Genomic DNA, 19,091 nt, shown 5'->3' on the forward strand with positions numbered 1-19,091 from the left:
CGACACGCCCCGCTGCCTGGCGACACGCCCCGCTCACCGCCCCGCCCGCCTCCCATTGGCTGCCAGGGAGGGGTGGGCGGGCCCGGGCGCCGCGGGGCACGCCGGGAGTTGTAGTCCTTCCCCCCCCCCAGGCTTTCCGCCCGCCGCCCGCGACACACGGCTGCAGGACACGGCCCTCGCTCTCCCCGCCGCCTTTATTGGAGCGCCCCCACGCGGGAGCGGGGGGTCTTGCCAAAAGCAGGCCCACGCGCCCCGGATCCGAGGGCCAACGCGGCAGGCAGGGAGGGTCCTTGCTGCAGGTAGCACGAGAGAAGGGATCTGCCCCAAAGGAGGACTGGGAAGTGACCGAGGCAGCAGCAGCCGGACCCGTCCCAGCCCGTGCCAGTGAACGGCAGAGTCAGGCCAGGCAGCGGCCAAGAGGGCAGGAGGCTGTCAGAGCCCAGGGGAGCGACGCTCACCGCAGCACGGGCAGGACGGGGTCCCCCTGCACGCCCTACCAGAGACCGGGGGGGGGCAAGGCACCCTTTTGGAGCCAAGAGCAGAGGGGCTCATCGGCTTCTGCAGGCTACCTGGAAGCAGAGCTGCCTGCAGCAAGGCAGGCTAGGCACGGGAGCGCCTGCACCCCGCAGGGCACCGACTGCCCGCAGTGCCTTTAGCCCAGCTGCGGCAGGGTGTTCCTGCTCAGAGGAAGACGCTTTCGGTCTTGGCCCTGGGAACAGGGCTGGGGAAAGGCGGGAGGGCGGCTAGAGTGTTTTGAGGAAGGAAGGAGGGAAGCAGCAGCAGGGAACGCTGCCCCCATCACCAGCCTACAGGCAAAAGAGAGAGCCAGGGTCATCTTCCCCCTCTCCACTTGGGCAGAACCCAGGGCCAAGTCGGTGCACTGAGTCCTGCCGTGAGATCCACTGGCGGGTAGCTCCTGTGGCTGCTCCTTCCTCCTGCTCCTCAGAGGAGGGTCTTCATCAGGGCCTGGGCCTGCTTCAGCTCTGAAAAGAGAGGAGGAGAGAGGAAGAGGATGGGAGTGAGACTGCAACACTAGAGACATCAAGAGGGGAAGAAGCGCGGCAACAAATTTTCTCCCAGGAGCCCGGCCTCCACACCCACTGACCACGGGGAGAGGAGAGGTGTTTTGGGAGCAATCAACACTGCAACATCAAAAGAAGCTGACACCCATGCTAGGGGGAGGACACAATCCATGCAGCGCTGTCCTTGGCACTAGGGAGAGTCTTCACCCCCCCCCCCGAGATAGCAATCCCTGCCGTGGGCCCTCCCTTGTCCTTACCTGCCAGCAGGACCCGGAACTTGTCTGCTGACACGGCCATGGGGACGGTCTCCGTCACTCCACTGTCCCTGTCCCGCACACTGAACATCAGGTGCACGAGGGGTTCGTTGACCTCCTGTAGCTCGCTGGAGCTGAGCGTGTAATCCACCCTCCAGGAAACCGAGTCCAGCTGGCTCACTAGGGCAGGCAGACAGGCGGAGTGAGCGCTCCAGCTCGCTCAGGCAGGGCGATGCCCCATCAAAAGCAACCCAAAGACCTTCCCAGTTCTGAAACAGAGGCAGCTTTGGGGTGGAACACGGCTGCAGCCTTAACAGCACACAGTGATGCTACGAGGCTCAGGAGACAGAGCTCCCGAACAAAGAATCTGACCAAGGGGAGGCACCCAAGCTCCTCGAAGAAAAGATTCTCATGGGTCTTGCTATTCAAGACCCTAATTTTGGCGGTCAACACGCAGTAGTTCTCAAACACATCCTCCCAGGAAACAGTCTCTGAGCCACATCTCCCCCTGCTGCCAAAAATCAATGGCTAGTTATACTTGCAAGACTGAAAGCCACACTCACATCTCAGGCTGCAAGCCCTGAGGCTGTCTTGGAGGGGACTCTGCTTCTCCTCGTAGGATCGGCACAACCCTGTGGCATGCTCTATCCAAGAAGAAAGACGAGACAAAAAAAACCCCACCCGTAAATGCCAGTCCTAGTCCCGGTACAGCCGAAGCCCACTTCGGAGGAAATATGACACAGCCCCAAGCACCTGCGGGAGATGCTGGGGACAGACGGCTTGAGCGGGAGGTAACAGGGGAGAGCACAGCCGGCATCCTGCAGTGCTCACTCTGGGGCTGAGCAAGGAGAAAGCGGTGCCCAAGAGTGACAGCTCAGCCCAGACACACCCCACCGAGTCTGGGGCTTGCACAGGCCCTCACGACACCCCGCGGTGCCCAGCCCTCCTCCTACCTTTGGGCAGTCCCAGCTGCTGCAGCTCGCTGGACAGGGACTCGCTGTCCACGCTGTGCTTGGCTGCGCTGGTGAGGATGAAGCTGAGAACGGCAATTGTGGCTTTCACGTCCCCAGACTCTGTGGAGAGAAGGGGATTTAGCTCAATGGCAAAAAGGACCTGTCCCATCCCCCCCTTCAGCAGATGCCACCTCTTGCAGAGCTGGGAAGTGGGGAGAGCAGGGAAATAAAGTGAAGAAAAGCAAAATTCCCTTCTCAGAAATGGTTGTGGTGGGGTGATGTGTTTGGAGAGAGAAGGGACTACGCAGCACGGCTTATAAACAGGGCAGCAGGGTCCCGGGCGGCTTCCCAGTGACTTCAGAAAGGTCTCCTCTGCCAGATCTGCCACTGGTTCGTGGCACTGGGCTCCTTGGTGACAGCACAACCCCGTCCCCATCCCCAGACCCCTGCTCCTCCTGGGCGAGCCCCGACCAGCACCGTGGGAATCTCAGCACCGGTGAGGAGCAGCGCTCACCTAACTTGGCGTCTGATGTCAACTTCAGGATCTTTTCATACTGCAGGAGGGAAGAGCAAATCCCCGTCACGGTGGTCATGGGAAACCCTGCCCCAACACACCCCCGCGGCCGTCCCAGCCGTGCTGGGGGCTGCAGGCACCCAGTCCTCCTACACCTCGTGGCTGCGGCCTCTCCAGGGAGTGCAGCCGAAGCTGCTGGATCTAGGCTGGGTCATTTACCAGAGGCCAGGAACCACCCCGAGGTCAGACACCCTTTCCGCTGGCCCAGAGCCCTTCCCGCTGCCTGGATATGAGGTTACAATATAGCCGTATAACATACTAACAAACAACATGAACGCTAACAATAGTAAGACTAACATTAACGCTGCTAGTAGTCATACTAATAAAATTGCTAGCATTAATACTAACGCCCACAACTTGACAGATACTAATAGCACCACAACAGCGTTACAACACAGCTTAAGACGACCCGTCGGCGGGGATGCGGCGGCGGGGCCGGACGCCGTGCCCGAGGGCCGCCGGCGGGGCGCAGCTCTGCGCGGGGCCCTGCGGCCGGGGGGAGCGACGCGGCTCACGTACGTCGATGGCCTCCCCCAGCAGGTCCTTGAGCACCTGGGCGCAGATGAGCTTCAGCTTGACGGAGGACTGCGCGGGGAGAAGGGGGGCGGTGAGCGGCCGGGGCCGGGCAGGGCCCGCCCGCCGCCCCGCTCCCTGCCCGCCGCCCCCTGCAGACGTGGGGGAGGCCGGGAAGCTCGCGCGGGCACTTAACGATTTTGGCCAGGGTGCTGATCTCGGCCAGGACCCAGTCGGGGCAGTCCAGGTCCCCGCAGAACCGGAACCGCTGCGGAGAGAAGGCGCCGTCAGAGCTCGCCCGGCCCCGGCCCTCGCCCCGGCCCCGGCCCCGCCACCCCGCCCGGCCCCGGCCCCGGCCCCGGCCCCGCCGCCGCCCGCCGCCCACCATGGCGCCGCCGTCCGCCTCCGCCACCCGGAACCGCTCCCGGGCTGCGCGTGCGTGCGCGTGCGCGTGCGTGTGAACGTGTGCGTGAGTGTGCGTGTGTGCGTGTGCGTGCGTGTGTGCGTGTGCGTGAGTGTGCGTGTGCGCGTGTGCGTGCGTATGTGCGTATGAGTGTGTGTGTGTGCGTATGTGTGTGTGTGCGAGCGTGAGTGTGCGCGTGTGTGTGTGTGCGCGTGTGTGTGTGTGTGTGAGCGTGCGTGTGTGAGCGTGTGTGCAAGCGTGAGTGTGCATATGTGAGTGTGTGTGCGTGTGTGTGTGTGAGTGTGTGTGCACGTATGTGTGTGTGTCTGTGTGAGCGTGTGTGTGTGAGCGTGTGTGCAAGCGTGAGTGTGCATATGTGAGTGTGTGTGCGTGTGCGTGAGTGTGTGTATGAGTGTGTGTGCGCATATGTGTGAGCGTGTGTATGTGAGTGTGTGCGTGTGTGCGCGCGTGTGTATGAGTGTGTGAGTGCGCGTATGTGTGTGAGTGCGTGTGTGAGTGTGTGTGCAAGCGTGAGTGTGCATATGTGAGTGTGTGTGCGTGTGTGTGAGTGTGTGTATGAGTGTGTGTGTGCCTGTATGAGCGTGCGTGTGTGAGTGTGTGTATGTGAGTGCGCGCGTGTGTGCGCGCGTGTGTATGAGTGTGTGAGTGCGCGTATGTGTGTGAGTGCGTGAGTGTGTGTGTGTGAGTCTATGTGAGAGTGTGTGAGTGTGCACATGCGTGTGCATGAGTGCGTGTGTGAGTGTGCACGTGTGTGTGTGCGTGTTTGTGCGCGCGCGTATGTGTGTGTGCATATGTGTGTGCATGTGTGTGCGTGTGAGTGCGTGAGAGTATGTGGGGTGTATGACTGTGCATGTGCATGCATGTGTGTGTGTATGCCTGTGTGTGTGTGCACGTGTGTGAGTGTGCATGTGAGTGCGTGTGTGAGTGCATGAGTGTATGTACGTGCACGTGCGTGTGCATGAGTGCGTGTGGCGTGCATGTGTGTGAGTGTGCATGTGTGTGAGTGCATGTGTGTGAGTGTATGCCTACGTGTGCATGTGCATGCGTGTGAGCGTGAGCCTGTATGTGAGAATAGGTGTGTGTGAGTGCGTGCGCATGCATGTGTGTGAGCGTGTGTGTGAGAGTGAGAGTGCTTGTGTGGAGCGGGGGTGTTCTGCCTGGGTGTGCGGAGGGGTGCTGTGTGAGTGTGGGGTGTGTGGGGAGTGGTGTAGGGGGTGTGTGTGAGTGTGTGTGTGTCTGCATGCAGGACAGTGCATGTGTGTGATGGGGGATGTGGGGGGTGAGGGTGTAGGGGTGTGGGGGGGGTGTAGGACAGTGCGTGTGTGTGATGGGGGATGGGGGTGAGGGTGTAGGGGTGTGTGGGGGGGGTGTAGGACAGTGCATGTGTGTGATGGGGGGTGTGGGGGGTGAGGGTGTAGGGGTGTGTGTGTGTGTCTGTGCATGCAGGACAGTGCATGTGTGTGATGGGGGTGAGGGTGAGGGTGTAGGTGTGTGGGGGGGTGTAGGACAGTGCATGTGTGTGATGGGTGTGGGGGGTGAGGGTGTAGGGGGGTGTGGGGGGGTGTAGGACAGTGCATGTGTGTGATGGGGGATGGAGGTGAGGGTGTAGGGGTGTGTGTGTGTCTGTGCATGCAGGACAGTGCATGTGTGTGATGGGGGATGGGGGTGAGGGTGTAGGGGTGTGGGGGGGGTGTAGGACAGTGCATGTGTGTGATGGGGGTGGGGGGGGTGAGGGTGTAGGGGTGTGGGGGGGGTGTAGGACAGTGCATGTGTGTGATGGGGGTGAGGGTGAGGGTGTAGGTGTGTGGGGGGGGTGTAGGACAGTGCATGTGTGTGATGGGTGTGGGGGGTGAGGGTGTAGGGGTGTGGGGGGGGTGTAGGACAGTGCATGTGTGTGATGGGGGTGGGGGGGTGAGGGTGTAGGGGTGTGGGGGGGGTGTAGGACAGTGCATGTGTGTGATGGGGGTGAGGGTGAGGGTGTAGGTGTGTGGGGGGGGTGTAGGACAGTGCATGTGTGTGATGGGGGGTGTGGGGGAGGTGAAGGTGTAGGGGTGTGTGTGCGTGCACATGCGTGCGTGTGTGATCCCGCGGGCTCCGCCGCGCCGCCCCGTCCCCGCGCACAGCCGCCCCGCGCACAGCCGCCCCGCTCGAGCGCGGCGCCGCACCGCCGGTGCCAGGCGGCGGAGGGCAGGCTGTAAGAAACGCCCTTCGCGAAGGCGCCCGCCGCCTCCGTGCCCGTTCTGCGACGGCGGCCTCGGCTTTCAGTCACGGCTGGCCACGCTAACCGAATGTCCTGCGGCGGTCCCAGGCACCGTCAGAGAACAGTCGTTTGGGGCAGTGTCCTAAAACCCATGGCACTGCTCCACAGCCGCTTCTAGATTTACCAAGAACCCCTAAGTCCGGGCGTTGCAACGTGACCCCGGCCGCGGCGCCCTCGGGTGTTACGGCACCAGCAGGTTCTCCTTGCGCCGCGCTTCCGCCTCTGAGCCGGCGCTCACGCGAATCAGTCAACGTGAAATTTGGCTCTTTGCGCAGGCGATTACAGAGGGCAGTGGTCTGCTTGCACACCAGAATCGGTGACGGCAGACGGACAAACGTCACCAGACGCTCAGGCCCCTGTACGCTGTTCCAGTCGGTCGACGTGTGGCGAGCACAAAAGAGGACCGTCGTCGCCGTAGCGTGGCAATCCGATTACCTGTTTTCTTGTTACGCAAGCCGAGTAAATACCGGATTGCTCTAGTGTGACTTCACAAACCAAATATTTATTTCTAGTATATAAATATTATGCAATATTTGCTTCTTTGCTTTTGGGGGAAAAAAATCTATAAACGAGGCCACTGAAAATGTAGTACAAAAGCAGGACCACTTATTTTATCACAAGTTGCACTAAATCATCGGCACCAACAAATAAACAGCAGGCGCTGTCCCATCCGCTGACATAAATAACTGCAACGCGTGAGGGGTGCAAGAGGTGACATTATTTTCAAAAAAATCCATCTACAATTGTATTTTGTTCATACTTGTGCTGTGGAGGAAAACACAATTTTTTGGTTTTTTTTTTTTTAAGTTTGCCTCAGAGTGCAAACCTCAGAGGATCATTTCTGGGGGGAGCTTAGCTGAAAAAGTCTAAAAGATTAAAAAACAACAACAACAAAAGGACTTTCCCTGCCTTCTGCCCCCCATAGCGAAGCCCCTTTTAGCAAGGCGCTTGGCTGCAGCTGTAAACCGCCCTTCAATTTTGCAGAACGTTTTCGTAGGCATTGCACAAGCCGTGCCATTTCCCTGGAAAAATTAGAGACCGGCCAGTTTCCTCTTAAACAACTGGCCTGTTTTGTGTGTTGCACCGACTGGAAATCCGGCCCTCTCGAGCACCGCTGTCCTCAGCAGGAGAAAGGCGCACGTTTTACCTACGACGCGTGCTGGGAGCACGCCAGCTCCCGTGGCTGCACAGGACGCTTCCAGAGGGGCTGTGAAACCCCAGGCGCAGCTGGCAACGGTTAGGACGCAGCCCAGAGACCGGCAGCAAGCGCAGCATTTGCGTTTGCCGACGGAAGACGTGAGTCACCATGAGGCTCGTGCTCTAGCCCCAAGTGTTTCGCTGCAGCTCTTTAGTACCTGGCTTTGCAGCACAGAAAGGACACTGGGTGGTGGGGACTGAGCCTGAGGTGAGGCAACGCCACCCACAGACCCCTGGGAGAGGTGAGAAAGGGGCGATGGGGGAACAAGCACCCTCCTTGGGGTGGGGGGCCCCGCGGGGCAGCGAGCTGGCACCCGTCTCCAGCAGCTCCTGCAGCTCCTGCCAGGGCTTGCAGCACCCGTGACCTTCACGCTCCCATCCATCCCTGACACGCCGAGCCAGTCATTTGCCCTGACGACCTTCGACTGCCAAAAAGCCCCATCGTGTCATTTCTAGATGGCCCAGCACACAGTAGGGTTTTTTTGTTTTTTTCTCCTTTGCTTTTCTTTATTACAGTTCATTTTTTTCCAGGCAGAGATTTCATAATCGGCTCAAACACTTTGTTGGGACTTCCCTCTTTTTTGCATCCTCTCTTCCATCAGCTCAAAGCAGTTAGTTCCTTCCTGTGCCTTAGCGTGTCACTTTTCTAGAAAATAAGCATTTGAAGAAAATTCTACAGAATGGTTTCCTTTTTTCCCTTCTGAGTGCAGAAGCAGCCCGTTCAGCCCTTTGGTTTATTACCTTTTGTTCATGTGCTCCAGGGCAAATAACATCAAAGGAGATGATTCATTTCTGAGGAAGCTTGCAGCCCTTGGTTTGCAAAGTAACACATACAGACTTGAATTGACAGCCAGCAGCAGTGCTTTGCACCCTCAGAAACCCCAAGCTCTGATTCTGTTACTCTTTGGGGACAGGGCAGGATCCTTGCCTCGTGCATGCCATTTCCAGGCAGGACATGACACAGGAGGGCAGCTGTAGCACCTTGCCCCACATCAGGTTTGCCAGGACCCAGATGTGCTGAGCTGATTTCTTGCCTTGCAGAGGGTGGGAAGGATGATGTCAGCCACACTTTAGGGGAAGCTCTGGATTTTCAGCCTTGCACCAGTCAGCACCTCACTACCAGCAGCCTGCTGAGAGGAAGGCTACCTCCTACCAGGGAGCAAGGAGGCTGTAGACAGAGACCCTGCTCCTGGAGGAATAACCCTCACAGGGGTGCAAGAGCTGCCAGGTGACATGGGAACAAGCACCCTTGCAGAGCCCCACTGCCCTCTTGGGCAGGGGACATCTTCATCTGTCCCTACCCTTGCTGCCAAGGGCAAGGCTGCAGCTCTAGGTATCAATGTGGCCATGCACAGCCTGAATCTTTGTCCAGGGCAAGAGGCAGAGGGTGCTGAGCTGTGAAGCACTGAGCTATCTCGCCACAGCCCTCAGCCATGCTCAACAGGAGCACAGAGGTTACAGCCCTATCCTGGGCAAGAGCTCCCCGGGACAGGTAGCAGGGTCTGCCCCAGAGGAGAGGGCTCTGCACCACCATGGAAAAGGGGCAAAGGACAACTGCAACCAGTTCTGATGTTTTTATAAACAGTTTAATAAAGTTAAAGATACAAATATGTTCCTTCATACAGGGACAGCCTGCACCCTTTGGGAGCAGCCGACAGTTTGAGTTGAAGTAGGGTGGCTTTTTAGTCTATCTTTCTCTCCACACAAGCACCTCAAACTCCGCTGTAGAAAGCCCATCTGCAGCAACTTCTCAGGCAGAGCTTTTTTGCCAATGTGTATGAACATCCTCACCACCCTGCAGGCAAGAGAGGAAGAAGTCACAGCTCCAAAAGCAATGGGAGAATTCAAGTGCCACATGCCACAGAGGGCTCCTGAGCAGCACAGAGCCTGCAGGCTCCAGTGCTACAGTCTGCAGCAGGTCCAATGCCCCCCTGACACTGCTAGCAGAGCTCAGTGCTGTGCATAAGGCAAACAAGTTCAAGGAAATATTTGCCCCTTCTAGAGGCTGCTTGCCTCTTCAGAAGCTGCCCAAAATCCTTGGTTGTCCATTTCCAGGGTCTGGGTCCCTGCTTCAGGGTCTCTCCTGTCCCAGAGGGCTGCCACATCCTGCCAGGCCAGCCTCTTGGTCCTCAGGCACTGTGGAGGAGAGCACCATGGCTGCAGGCACCCCAGCACCACCCCAGTGCACCTGCTCCCTGCCCTGAGGTCTTCCCAGAGAGGCTAGTTGCTGCTGCTTGTTTCCCTGCTAATCTTTCACCCCAACCATCCCAAGCAGGGCTGCAACATCAGCAGCTTCTGCAAAAGCCACTCTGGCCCATTTGGGTCTGCGCTGAACAGCACAGCCCTCCTATTACTCTAAGTCACTATTTGAGCCTGGGTAGCTGCATGGACACCGCAGCAGTTGCATTATCCCACAAAGGAGACAGAGGCAAATATTGTCCTTACCACCAGCAAGACAATGGGAATAGTAATGATGCCAAGGCCACACATGACAATGATCACCACTCCATACTCAGGAAAGCCTGAATCAGCAGGGGGAGGCTCCAGGGTGTCCTCTAGAGCAGAGCACAACAGTTAGCACCATTCCTGCACAATACAAGAACTCTACCTGGTGCTATTGCAGCCACCCACTCTCCTTTGGAGCACAGCAAAGAGTATGAAGGATGCCAGCATCTCTAGTCAACACCTTCAAGACCCTTTTCCAGATAACCCTTGTCTGCCACTACACCAGCCTTCAGCAGACCTGTCTCTCCAGCTCCACTCCCTGAAGGCTGTGCAGAGGGACAGCTGACTGTAGTTGTTACCAGCATTGTGTTTTCAGCCTTACTCAGATCAACCACCGCAAGCTGGGTTCTGCCTCCTTATCAGCCCAGACATCTCACCCTCCTTTTGGGTAACAGGCAGCACAATACACTGTGGATCTAACTCAGCTCACGCTCCAAGCATGGAGCTTGGAGCTAGGGAAATGCATGTTCCCCACACACCCAAGGGCAAGCTTACCTCCCACAGCAAGAGAGAAGGGGTCCACCTGGAAGCCTGAACCAGCCCAAGCCTTGTCTGGCCCAACTGAGACAGCAAGTGCCTCCAAAACCTCCAGGCTGGTTGGAGCAGGGTGCTGGAAGATCACATCCCCATGACAGATCAAGGAGCCAGGCCTACGGACAGGGTTGGAAGAGTTCCAGCAGCTGCCAGCCTCACCATGACCTGGTAACAACCCATACTTCCCACTGGTTTTGCCCAAAATAGTATCCCTGCATTCAGCTATGAGGCATTAAATTAACAGCTCCTTTTTTATGATGTTAGGGACATCCCTGGGAGTCTAGGAAGCTACTCCTCAAACAGTTACACTGGGTAGCTCAAAAGCTTGTAGTTAAGTGTTTGAGCTCAGCTGCCTGCTACAAACCCTTCTAGGGCTGAGGCAATAGGCCGGAAGCTGGGATCTATTGGTTGATGTGCATGCATGCATATTTAGGGAGACCTCCCTGAACCTGCATCCCTCACCCCTCCCTCCAGCTCCTCTGCACGAGTCCTCCTGCCCCAGCAGACTATTCCTACTCACAGGAATCCTCTTATGACCACTTGCAGGAAGCTCCTGTGATCCCTCAGGGCTCTTCCCACCTGGAAGAGAGTTTTTGCTCAGCTCCCCACCAGCCTTCTGAGCATTTCCCCCAGTCAGACCACTGCTTCCATAGCCACAAGGCAGCTGGGACAGCTGCTACAGCAAGGATAAGACAGATGAGACTAGTCCTGCAGCCAGGTCTCTGGTTTCATTGTGACAGCCTGAACTACTGAAACACTATCAGCAGTGAGAGCATCCTAGCACTGGAGTCCCTGGGGGTAGTGTCCTCACATGGGAAAGGTCACAGCAGCACTCTTTCTCCACACAGGAGGCATTTATCAAATGCTCTTAGCTGCCATCCTTGATCTAGAATAAGTTCGTCCTCAGTCTTTCCGAGGAAAGGCTTCAAGGACCCCAGAGCTCAGGGTCTTGTTCTTTCAGCATGTTTCAGCCATGGCACTGGCGTTGTAAGGGCCTGGTTTGGACAACCCTGAAGCATTTCCTTTCCTCCAGCCCCAGTGGCCTCCTTTTCTCAGAGGAGGCTGCTCCCCTTCTACCAGCCATGCCTACCACATCACCAAGCTCTCTTGTGAGCTCCTGGTACTCTACAGAAAATGGATCCAGAAGGTCCTCACTGAAGTGTCTGTTGGTGACCAAGAAGGAGACTGGGTAAACCTTCAGATGAAGTCTGGCTCCTGAGGAGGAAAAACACCACTGCTAGGTGACTGCCCCTGGCAGTAAGCCCTGCCACAGAGGGACTGTCCTTACCCTCCACTGAGAGAGAGATTAGATCCACAGAGCAGGTTGAGAGCACCTTCAGGGCCTGCAGAACCTTAGCAACATCAGCATGGACAACTGTGTTGAGATAGACCTCTCCGCTGATCTCCAGGTCCCCTCTGAGGTTTCTAAGAGAAGAGAAGGGCTCTAAGCAAGGCAGGAAGGCTGGAAACACTCATAGAGCCTCACCCAGCCTTTCTAGCACACTCAGTTCAGCAGTTCATGTCTACTCAGCCCAGGAAAGATCCTCAGACCTGGACATCATCTGCAGTGAAATCTAGTGGTCATTCTGTCCCTTCCATCTGTGCTGAAGGGTCCATGAAAGGATGGTCCCCACTCACACTTCTGGGTCCAGAAGTAAGATGAGGATGTTTCATGTCAGCTGCCTCCTGCCTTGCTCAGGCTGAGTGAGGAATCACCACATCAGGATCAATGCTCCAGTCTCCCACGTTCAGGAAGGGAGACAGTTACAGTATTTGGCAGTATTGTTTGACATCACTCTAGTCCCTGCCTTCACAGGGAGGGCTACCTTCCCGAGACTTTAAAATATCCATGCCTCTACACTTCCAGCAGCCCAGTCAGGGCAGCTATGAGGAGACTCTCTCCAGGTCTCCTAGTGTAGGAGAACCTCACCCTCCCCATCTTTGCAGCATTACCAATAGGCTGCTGAGTGCCTTATACAGCACCAAGTTAAATAAGTGAGACTTCATTAAAGAGCTCTAGAGAGGGGTAGTCCTCTCCCATACCTGAGCTGGGCAATAGTGAAGTTCTTCACATGGTATAGGACGCTGAGTGACTGGATCACCTATAGGAAGATGAGACAACAGCTCATACCCTACCTCTGCTTTCAGTGGAGGTGATATTATTTTGCAGAAAGCCGAGTAGTCAGCCTGTGTCCTTTTGCCCATAGGCAAAGTTCCCAGCATCATTCTTTGGAAAGAGCCACCAGCATTCCCTGCTATACCCTCTACTGCCAGCTGCCTGTTCTCCAATGTTACATGCTTTCCTTTAGGAGGCCTCAAAGAAAAAAGCATCCCTCTGACCAGAGGAAAGGTCACTAGTGAGACAGACAGGTGCTGTCCCTCCTCGCAGAAGCCATTCAGTGCTAGCCTCCCTCCACCCCATCTCACTCCAGTTCAGCATGGAGACCCCCAGTGGGCAGGAGCATCCAGTCTCAGCATGCAGACCAAGACCTGCCGTACCTCACTGATCAGTCTGTCCAGAGGGTCTGTCCTGCCCATTCCACCAGATGCAACAGAGCCAAGTCGGAGAGCAATGAGAGAGATGGACAACTTCTCGGGGTCCAGGTTCTCTAGACTGAAGCCTACAAGATTTAAAAAGACTTATACCCTTACCTGTTCTTCCACCTTGCCTGGGAGATACTAGCCAGGCTTGAGTTTATCATCTTTAGCACACAATGAAAGCTAAAGCCAGCAGGTCAACTAACGCCAGCTCAAGACCTAATCCTTTTGTGTTGAGAAGGGTTTTGGATGTACAGCCACCTCTCAGAGCAGAAGCAGGTTAAGGAGAAGTCAGAGTTTAGCAGAAGTAGTGGGCCATGTATTACTGCACAGTCTCCAGCATCCTTTGTACTGAAGAGTTTTACATGGGTCGGAGTGGAAAGATTAAGGGTAGGTGAAGACTGAGATCCAAGCTGGTCAGGTTTCAGCTTTGAAGGACCTGCAGGAACAGATGATGGCAGCTGTCCTGATGCAGTAGGAGCTCCATGGCTTACCACTTGACTGGATGGACTGCACCTCCAATTGCCAGCTGAAGGGGTCTCTTCCTCTGCTCACTTCTGTGACAATTGTACGGATGAGGTGAGAGCTTGTGGGAGCAGGACTGTCTCCCCGGAACAGAGCCTCCCCTTGCACGATGACAGAGCCATTCCTAGGAAGCACACAAGCTGACAAAGCCTTGTCCAAATGCACATGCTTTGCACAGGCCTAGCCAGGGAAGCTCTGCTCCCATTTGGGAGCAGGTTACAAGGCATCAGCCCAGCCTTAACACCCCACCCAGGGAGGTGTTAGGTGCAAGGCTCCTGAGAAGCTTTGTCTGGAGCCGAGGACACTTTTGACCAGGAATCCCCTGGGAAGATGATCCTGGGGAGGGAGCATAGCCCCTCAAGAGCTGTTTGTTTTCTCTGGAGCATTTTGATGGAGAAAGGCCTTCCTCCAACCCAAACCCACCCATCTCCATCTGTTACCCCAGAGCAGAGCTGTCTACTCACATAAACTCAAGGATATTTGCTTGGAGGAAGTTCTCATAGGTGGATAGCATTCCGTTTAGCTAGAAGAAATATATTGTAGTTGAGAAGCTTTTGCAAGCTCCCCAGTATGAATGTGGCACATACCAGGAGCTGTGCAATAAAGATAGAGCTGGAAAGGGAAGTCAGCTTGGCTTGCCCTTGGGTAGCAGGCTAGCTGCCCCAGTAGAACCAAGGCCTCTAAGATTAGGACAGCTGAGCTAGCCTATCCAGGGCACCAGACAGCCTGAGGCAAGCCTAGGAAAGCAGGCAAGAGGAAACACCTCCACCACCAAGACAGTATGTGATGGCCCCATGGGCCCACTAGCTACCAAGGTTAGGCGAGTCCAGTCCAATCTCAGACTTGGCATCCAGGTTTAGCTCCAGTGCTGTAGCACCAGGACTTACCAAACCAAAGGGGAAAGGGTGTCTCCACCACTCACAGTAGGGGATTACAAAGAGCAGCTGAGGACAGTGGCTTTTCAGCTACTTGGCTCAGTCCCATTCACCCAGAAGTAGAAACACCTCCACAGACAGGGTAAAGTCCACTAGCCAGCTCTGGAGGAGTCAGTCTGCACTTACCATTAGCCTCACTTCCTTCTCAAGCTTCTTGTAGCTCTCTGAAGACTTGCTGCTCAGAGCCTCGCTGTAAGCAATGCCTGTGAGTCTGAACTGCAAGGGCAACACATGCACATGTGCAGGAGAGAGGAGTCCAGGGGCTTGGGACACAGGGAGCTTTGCCTCAGGGGAGCCCAGCTTGCTTGCAGCCATGGACTCGGTTGGGGGTGCAGCTGCAGTGAAGCCCTTCCCTGCAGGTGTGGGTCTGGTGGCTGCAGAGAGGTCCTCTCCAGCTATGAAGGGGGGCTGTGAGGTAACAACCAAGCGACTGGACACAGAGTGAGTGACAGGCATGAATCCTGTTGGTACAGTCATGGTCTGAGAGGTTAGCAGAGACCCAGGGCCATATACAGCTCTGGTGGAAGTTGACACATAGGAGAGAGATGAGAAGGCTGTCTTGCCAGTCTGGAATGCAGTGCTGGCCTCAGGCTGATGCCCTGGAGTGGGGTCTTTCAAAGTGGGAGAAGAGGCAGAGCTCTGAATAGCACAGGTGGGCTCTGGAGGTCCTGATGGAACAGCTGCATCTGAAGTCACCCTAGGCTTCCCACTTGTGGCTCCTTCTGCCACAGCTGCCTCTGCAGGCAGCACACTTCTCTCTGCCACCTCTGTGGCCACACGTGCAGCCTGGTATTGCCCTGGAGTCCCAGCAGTGGGCCCATCCTCATATGCTATTGCAAAGGAGGACATGGGGAAGAGCTTGGGGTGCAGAGAAGGCCTCCAGGTAGGTTGACTCAGGGGGGCACCATCTGTCACACCTGCAGCTTCCAGAGAAGAAGCCACTGCAGCAGCTCCACCCTTGCAGGATGTTTTGGACACTCTAGGCTCTGAGACAGTGTCAAGAGCTGCCAAGCTCACTCCAGCCACAGTATCACCTGCAGTTCTGGTGTCTCTTGTCAGAGCAGAGGAAGGAGGACTGCCACTAGATGTAGACAGAGTCTGCTTTACAGAGTGGGAAGACAGATTGCCTTGTTTCTCTGAGGTGACAGCAGGTCCCCTGAACTCCTCTGCAGCAGGGAAGGGAGCCAGCGTTTGCTGGTGCTTGACATCGTGAGTAGCTGATGCAGCACTGGGAGGTGATGCAGAGACAGCAGCCAGAAGGCTGGACCCATTTTTCAGTACCTTGGCCAGGACTGTGTCCGCCAGCAGAGCAGCTTCTCCATGCAGGAAGCTATCAGCAGGATGTGTGCCCCAGGCCCTCTTAGGCTTCGCAGCTGAGGGTGCCCCCATGGTGCCAGGATGTATTTCAGCTAAGCTGGATGTCCTTTCTGATAGCAGAGTTGGAAGCACCCCTGGAAGCGGTACCAGCCTAGAAGCAGCAGTGGGGTCTTTGCCCATACCAAGGTCAGGCAGGCTGGTTGAATGGCTGGAGGAGTGCTGGCCAGGGCTTGGTGTCACCACCTCCTTCTGCCTATTATGACTCCAGTGGCTCATCAGCAGGGATCCTGTTGTGGCTTCAGCAACCACAGCTTCATGCTGGACATCAGAGAAGCTGCTGGCTGTAGATCGGTCCAGCAAAGGCATACTCCTGGGAGCCTGAACCACAGTCACAGCTCTGGCCTGAGAGGGCACGTTGTGGGCTGTGACTCTAGCAGGAGGCTTAGAGCTCACCACCAGGCTGTGGTCAGCTCTGCAAAGCGTGGTCCCACAGTCAGAGGATGCCCCAGCTGAGGCCAGTTTGAACAAGGCCCTTGTCACATCTGGGCCAGCAGAAATCTCAGGGTCTAGCAGACTAGCAGCAGGCCAGGCTGACTGGCCAGCTGGCTTCAGGGACAGCAGCAAACCAAGTCTAGACTGGTCTGTTGTGGTATGGCTCAGGGAAGGAGTACCTGCCAGCATCTCTGCTGAACCCACACCTGATGGGGCATCGGATGGGACATGAGCCTCCCTAGCAGCAACTTCTTCAGGCAAGGCCAGTCGCGTAGGCACCACATCCAGCAATTCAGTCCCTGCATCCACAGCAGGCTTCTCCTCAGTCCCTGCAGAGGCACCAGAGGGGGTTGCAGCCAGGCAGGGAGCCCGCAGCAGTGCCAGGGTCATGGGTGACAGCGGTGCTGGGGAGGAGGCAGCAGGCACCCAGGGCTGCCTGTCCATAGCAGCTGTGGAGCTCTCCACCAGAGCAGGTTTCTGGTCAGGCATCCTCACAGTCCGAAGAGTGCCCCAAGATCTCCTCCCTTGACTCCGCATCTTGGAGATGAGCTGTGCCATGCCTGTTGGAGGGAGGCTGGGGCCACCCTTGCTGCTCAGGAGAGGGGAAGACCCTGGTCCTGCCCTCATAGGCTCTGCAGCTGGACCAAGCTCAGTGGCCACCTGCCCACAGCCACGGGCTGAAGCCATGGCCACTGCAGGCAGACGTGTAGCTTCATGTAGGCCTGCTCCCTCACCAGGGAGGCTTTCCAAAGCCACATCATGCCTCAAGGCAGAGCCAGGAGGTGAGAAGCCAGCAGTTGGGGTAGCCCCTGCAGCAGCACGGAGGAGCTGAGCTGACACAGTAGGCGCTTGGGAGAGCATCACAGCAATGGCTGCAGCACCAGACCCCTGTGCTTCCCCTGCCAGGGATCCGGGCTGTGGCACCAATAGGGTCTGAGGTGTTGAGGGAACAGCAGTATCTTGTGTCAGTGCCCCCAGGCTCAGTCTCTCAGCATCAGCACTGTGGTACAAGTCTCCTTCAACTCCTGGGAAGGTGCCAGGTGCCACCAGTGCCCTCTCAGATTGTTGCATTGCGGGGGAGGTATGTGGATCCTGATATGCTGCCACCAAGTCATCACTCACCCTGCTCTGGGAGGGTTTTAAGCCTGGCTGAGCATGAGAAAGAGGCTGGGAGGCAGGAAAGGCCTGAGACAGGGCAGCCAGAGACCCCACGCTGTATGGGAGCACAGTAGCAGACAGACAGATAGCCAGCACCAGGAGAGCTTTGCATCTCCACCCACTGGTAGCCTCAGCCACATTTGCAGCAGGACACAGAGTTGTGCATGCATCCCCTTCTCTCTCACTCCAAAGTGCCATCTTTGGCCAAAGGCTAGCAGCATCAGCAGGGTTTGGTGGTCCTGCACCTCGGCTCTGCTTGGGGGATCCCATGGCAAGAGCTCAGCTGTGAAGAGTTGCAGCAGAAGCCTTAGGTTGGGTCCTCCCACCTCAAGGTGCACCAGCCTGCCCCCAGAGCACCCACAAGCCCAGCCAGTGCTGAGCTGCAGCCCCAACAGCCCAGCACACCCCAAAGGGCCTGGCCACAGCAGTGGCCAGAGCCAGGGAAAACAAGATAGACCAACACCAGGACCTCTGCAGGCTCCAGCTGCATTAAATGATTTTTCTGTCTCAGGAGCAATTTGTGCCAAGTCTCAGCATCAGGTGTTCACTTTCCCAAGAGCCTGGGAAGCTCCTGTTTCAGGAGACCTGTCACCAGTCTCCTAGTCAGACATTACCTCACCTGCCACCTGGAGCATCCAGCCTCACGGGGAAAAGCAAGAGCTGCCACCCCTTCAGCCAGCCAGTAACCCCTTCTTCTCCTTCCAGCCTCTGCCACCAGGCTGGGGGCAGCTTCCCCCACAGCTTTCTGCTGCACAGCCTCTCCTGCAGCCTGCTGATGTCCTTCTGTCCTCACACCAAACACACACACCAATGCACACCTCACAGCCCTTCTCCACCCAAACCCCTCCAGCACAGCACAAAACACACCAGCCCAAACCCACCACCAAGTCAGCATGCTCCTACCTGGCAGCACCCAGGCAGAGAAGAGAGCACAAGCCTTAGGCTCAGCCCTGCGCTTTTATCTCCTTCCCCTGCTCGTGGCCAGGCAGGCCCAGTCCCAGCTGTGCCCCGTTAACCCCCTCGGCCGTTCACACTTCCCCAGGTGATGCTGTTCCCCAGCACAGCTGCCTGGGGACCCCCCGCGCCCCTCTGCTCCTCATTAAGCCTTGGCACACGCAGGGTTTTACCTGGCTGTTTCTGCAGGTAGGTTGTTCCCCAAGCACCGTCCCCGCGGGTGCACTTCAAAACGCCGTACTCGCCCGGACAAGACTTTGTTGTGAGAGATGGGGGAGAGGAAGAGAAACGTTTGGGGTGCAGACATGGGGCAGGGGTTTGAAGGCAGCCGTGTGCTGCTGCTCCCCTTTTATGTGCCAGGAATTTGGAGGGAAAGGGAGCCTCTGTGCAGCCTCCAGCAGCCACAGCGCCTCCGAGCGCCGAGCCGAGGCTCGGCGGGCGAGAGCTGGGTACCTCCGTCCGCACTGCCGCACGCCGCGGCCGGCGGAGGGCTGCAGCCCTGCGCGCCTTCGCGCCGTTCCCCGGCAGGAGCTGCCGGCTGCTGACAGCGCTGCTTGCTGCTGCGCCGGTAATTTGGGTTGAATTTGGGTAATCTGGGGGTGTTTGGTGCTGGTGCTGCGGGGACCAGGCGCTCGGCACCCCAACACCCGCAGCAGCTGGGACCCTGCATCCTCCTCTTTGCCAATAATCTCCGGAAGGAGGCACCGGACCGATCGCTTTTTGCCCGTTGCATGCAAGGAAAAGCATATCGGCCGCAGGATCGAGCCCCAGTAAAGCGAGCGGGAGTGCATCCAGCCGGTCCGGTGGCGCAGCCTGCCCGTTCGGGACGCCCTCCATCCCCGGAGAAGTCCCAGGTGCCCGTCGCTCCGCGACCCGCTGCCGGCTCCGACCGCGGCGCTCCCTCCCCACCTGCACCGGGCGAAGCCTCGCACGGGG

At 57.1% G+C, this 19,091-nt stretch overlaps 2 protein-coding genes across 3 annotated transcripts; both read right to left on the minus strand.

Annotated features, from left to right (window-relative positions):
- Positions 1 to 176: 176 nt before the first annotated feature.
- Positions 177 to 3,920, minus strand: COMMD4 (COMM domain containing 4). Of its 2 annotated transcripts, XM_068958549.1 has the most exons (8): positions 3,702 to 3,920; positions 3,513 to 3,584; positions 3,323 to 3,388; positions 2,744 to 2,783; positions 2,230 to 2,349; positions 1,840 to 1,920; positions 1,280 to 1,456; positions 177 to 983 (listed from the first exon to the last, which is right to left on the minus strand). In XM_068958549.1, the coding sequence occupies exons 1-8, from the start codon at positions 3,702 to 3,704 to the stop codon at positions 943 to 945; spliced, it is 600 nt and encodes a 199-aa protein (XP_068814650.1). In that variant the 5' UTR covers positions 3,705 to 3,920; the 3' UTR covers positions 177 to 942. The 2 variants fall into 2 exon arrangements, with proteins under 2 accessions (XP_068814650.1, XP_068814651.1); XM_068958550.1 differs by lacking the exon at positions 3,323 to 3,388 and having other exon boundaries at positions 3,702 to 3,886.
- Positions 3,921 to 9,141: 5,221 nt separating this feature from the next.
- Positions 9,142 to 19,043, minus strand: LOC138068876 (mucin-19-like). Its single transcript, XM_068958321.1, has 12 exons — positions 18,329 to 19,043; positions 14,361 to 17,484; positions 13,764 to 13,822; positions 13,269 to 13,423; positions 12,736 to 12,857; positions 12,280 to 12,338; positions 11,525 to 11,661; positions 11,327 to 11,451; positions 10,757 to 10,815; positions 10,198 to 10,352; positions 9,643 to 9,752; positions 9,142 to 9,333 (listed from the first exon to the last, which is right to left on the minus strand). The coding sequence occupies exons 2-12, from the start codon at positions 17,469 to 17,471 to the stop codon at positions 9,196 to 9,198; spliced, it is 4,230 nt and encodes a 1,409-aa protein (XP_068814422.1). The 5' UTR covers positions 17,472 to 17,484; positions 18,329 to 19,043; the 3' UTR covers positions 9,142 to 9,195.
- Between the last annotated feature and the right edge of the window lie 48 nt (positions 19,044 to 19,091).

This window comes from Struthio camelus, chromosome 12 (assembly GCF_040807025.1).
Source record: "Struthio camelus isolate bStrCam1 chromosome 12, bStrCam1.hap1, whole genome shotgun sequence".
NCBI lineage: Eukaryota > Metazoa > Chordata > Aves > Struthioniformes > Struthionidae > Struthio > Struthio camelus.

Coding starts and splice junctions, on each gene's coding strand:
- COMMD4 (XM_068958549.1), bottom strand. Junction 3,389..3,512: donor TCAGCACCCTGGCCAAAATC/GTTAAGTGCCCG, acceptor CTCCCCGCGCAG/TCCTCCGTCAAGCTGAAGCT. Junction 2,784..3,322: donor TGCTGGGGGAGGCCATCGAC/GTACGTGAGCCG, acceptor TCCCTCCTGCAG/TATGAAAAGATCCTGAAGTT.
- LOC138068876 (XM_068958321.1), bottom strand. CDS start 17,471: ATGGGATCCCCCAAGCAGAGCCGAGGTGCAGGACCACCAAACCCTGCT. Junction 12,858..13,268: donor GCAGTCCATCCAGTCAAGTG/GTAAGCCATGGA, acceptor TAAATCTTGTAG/GCTTCAGTCTAGAGAACCTG. Junction 10,816..11,326: donor CAAGAGAGCTTGGTGATGTG/GTAGGCATGGCT, acceptor ACTCTCTTCCAG/GTGGGAAGAGCCCTGAGGGA.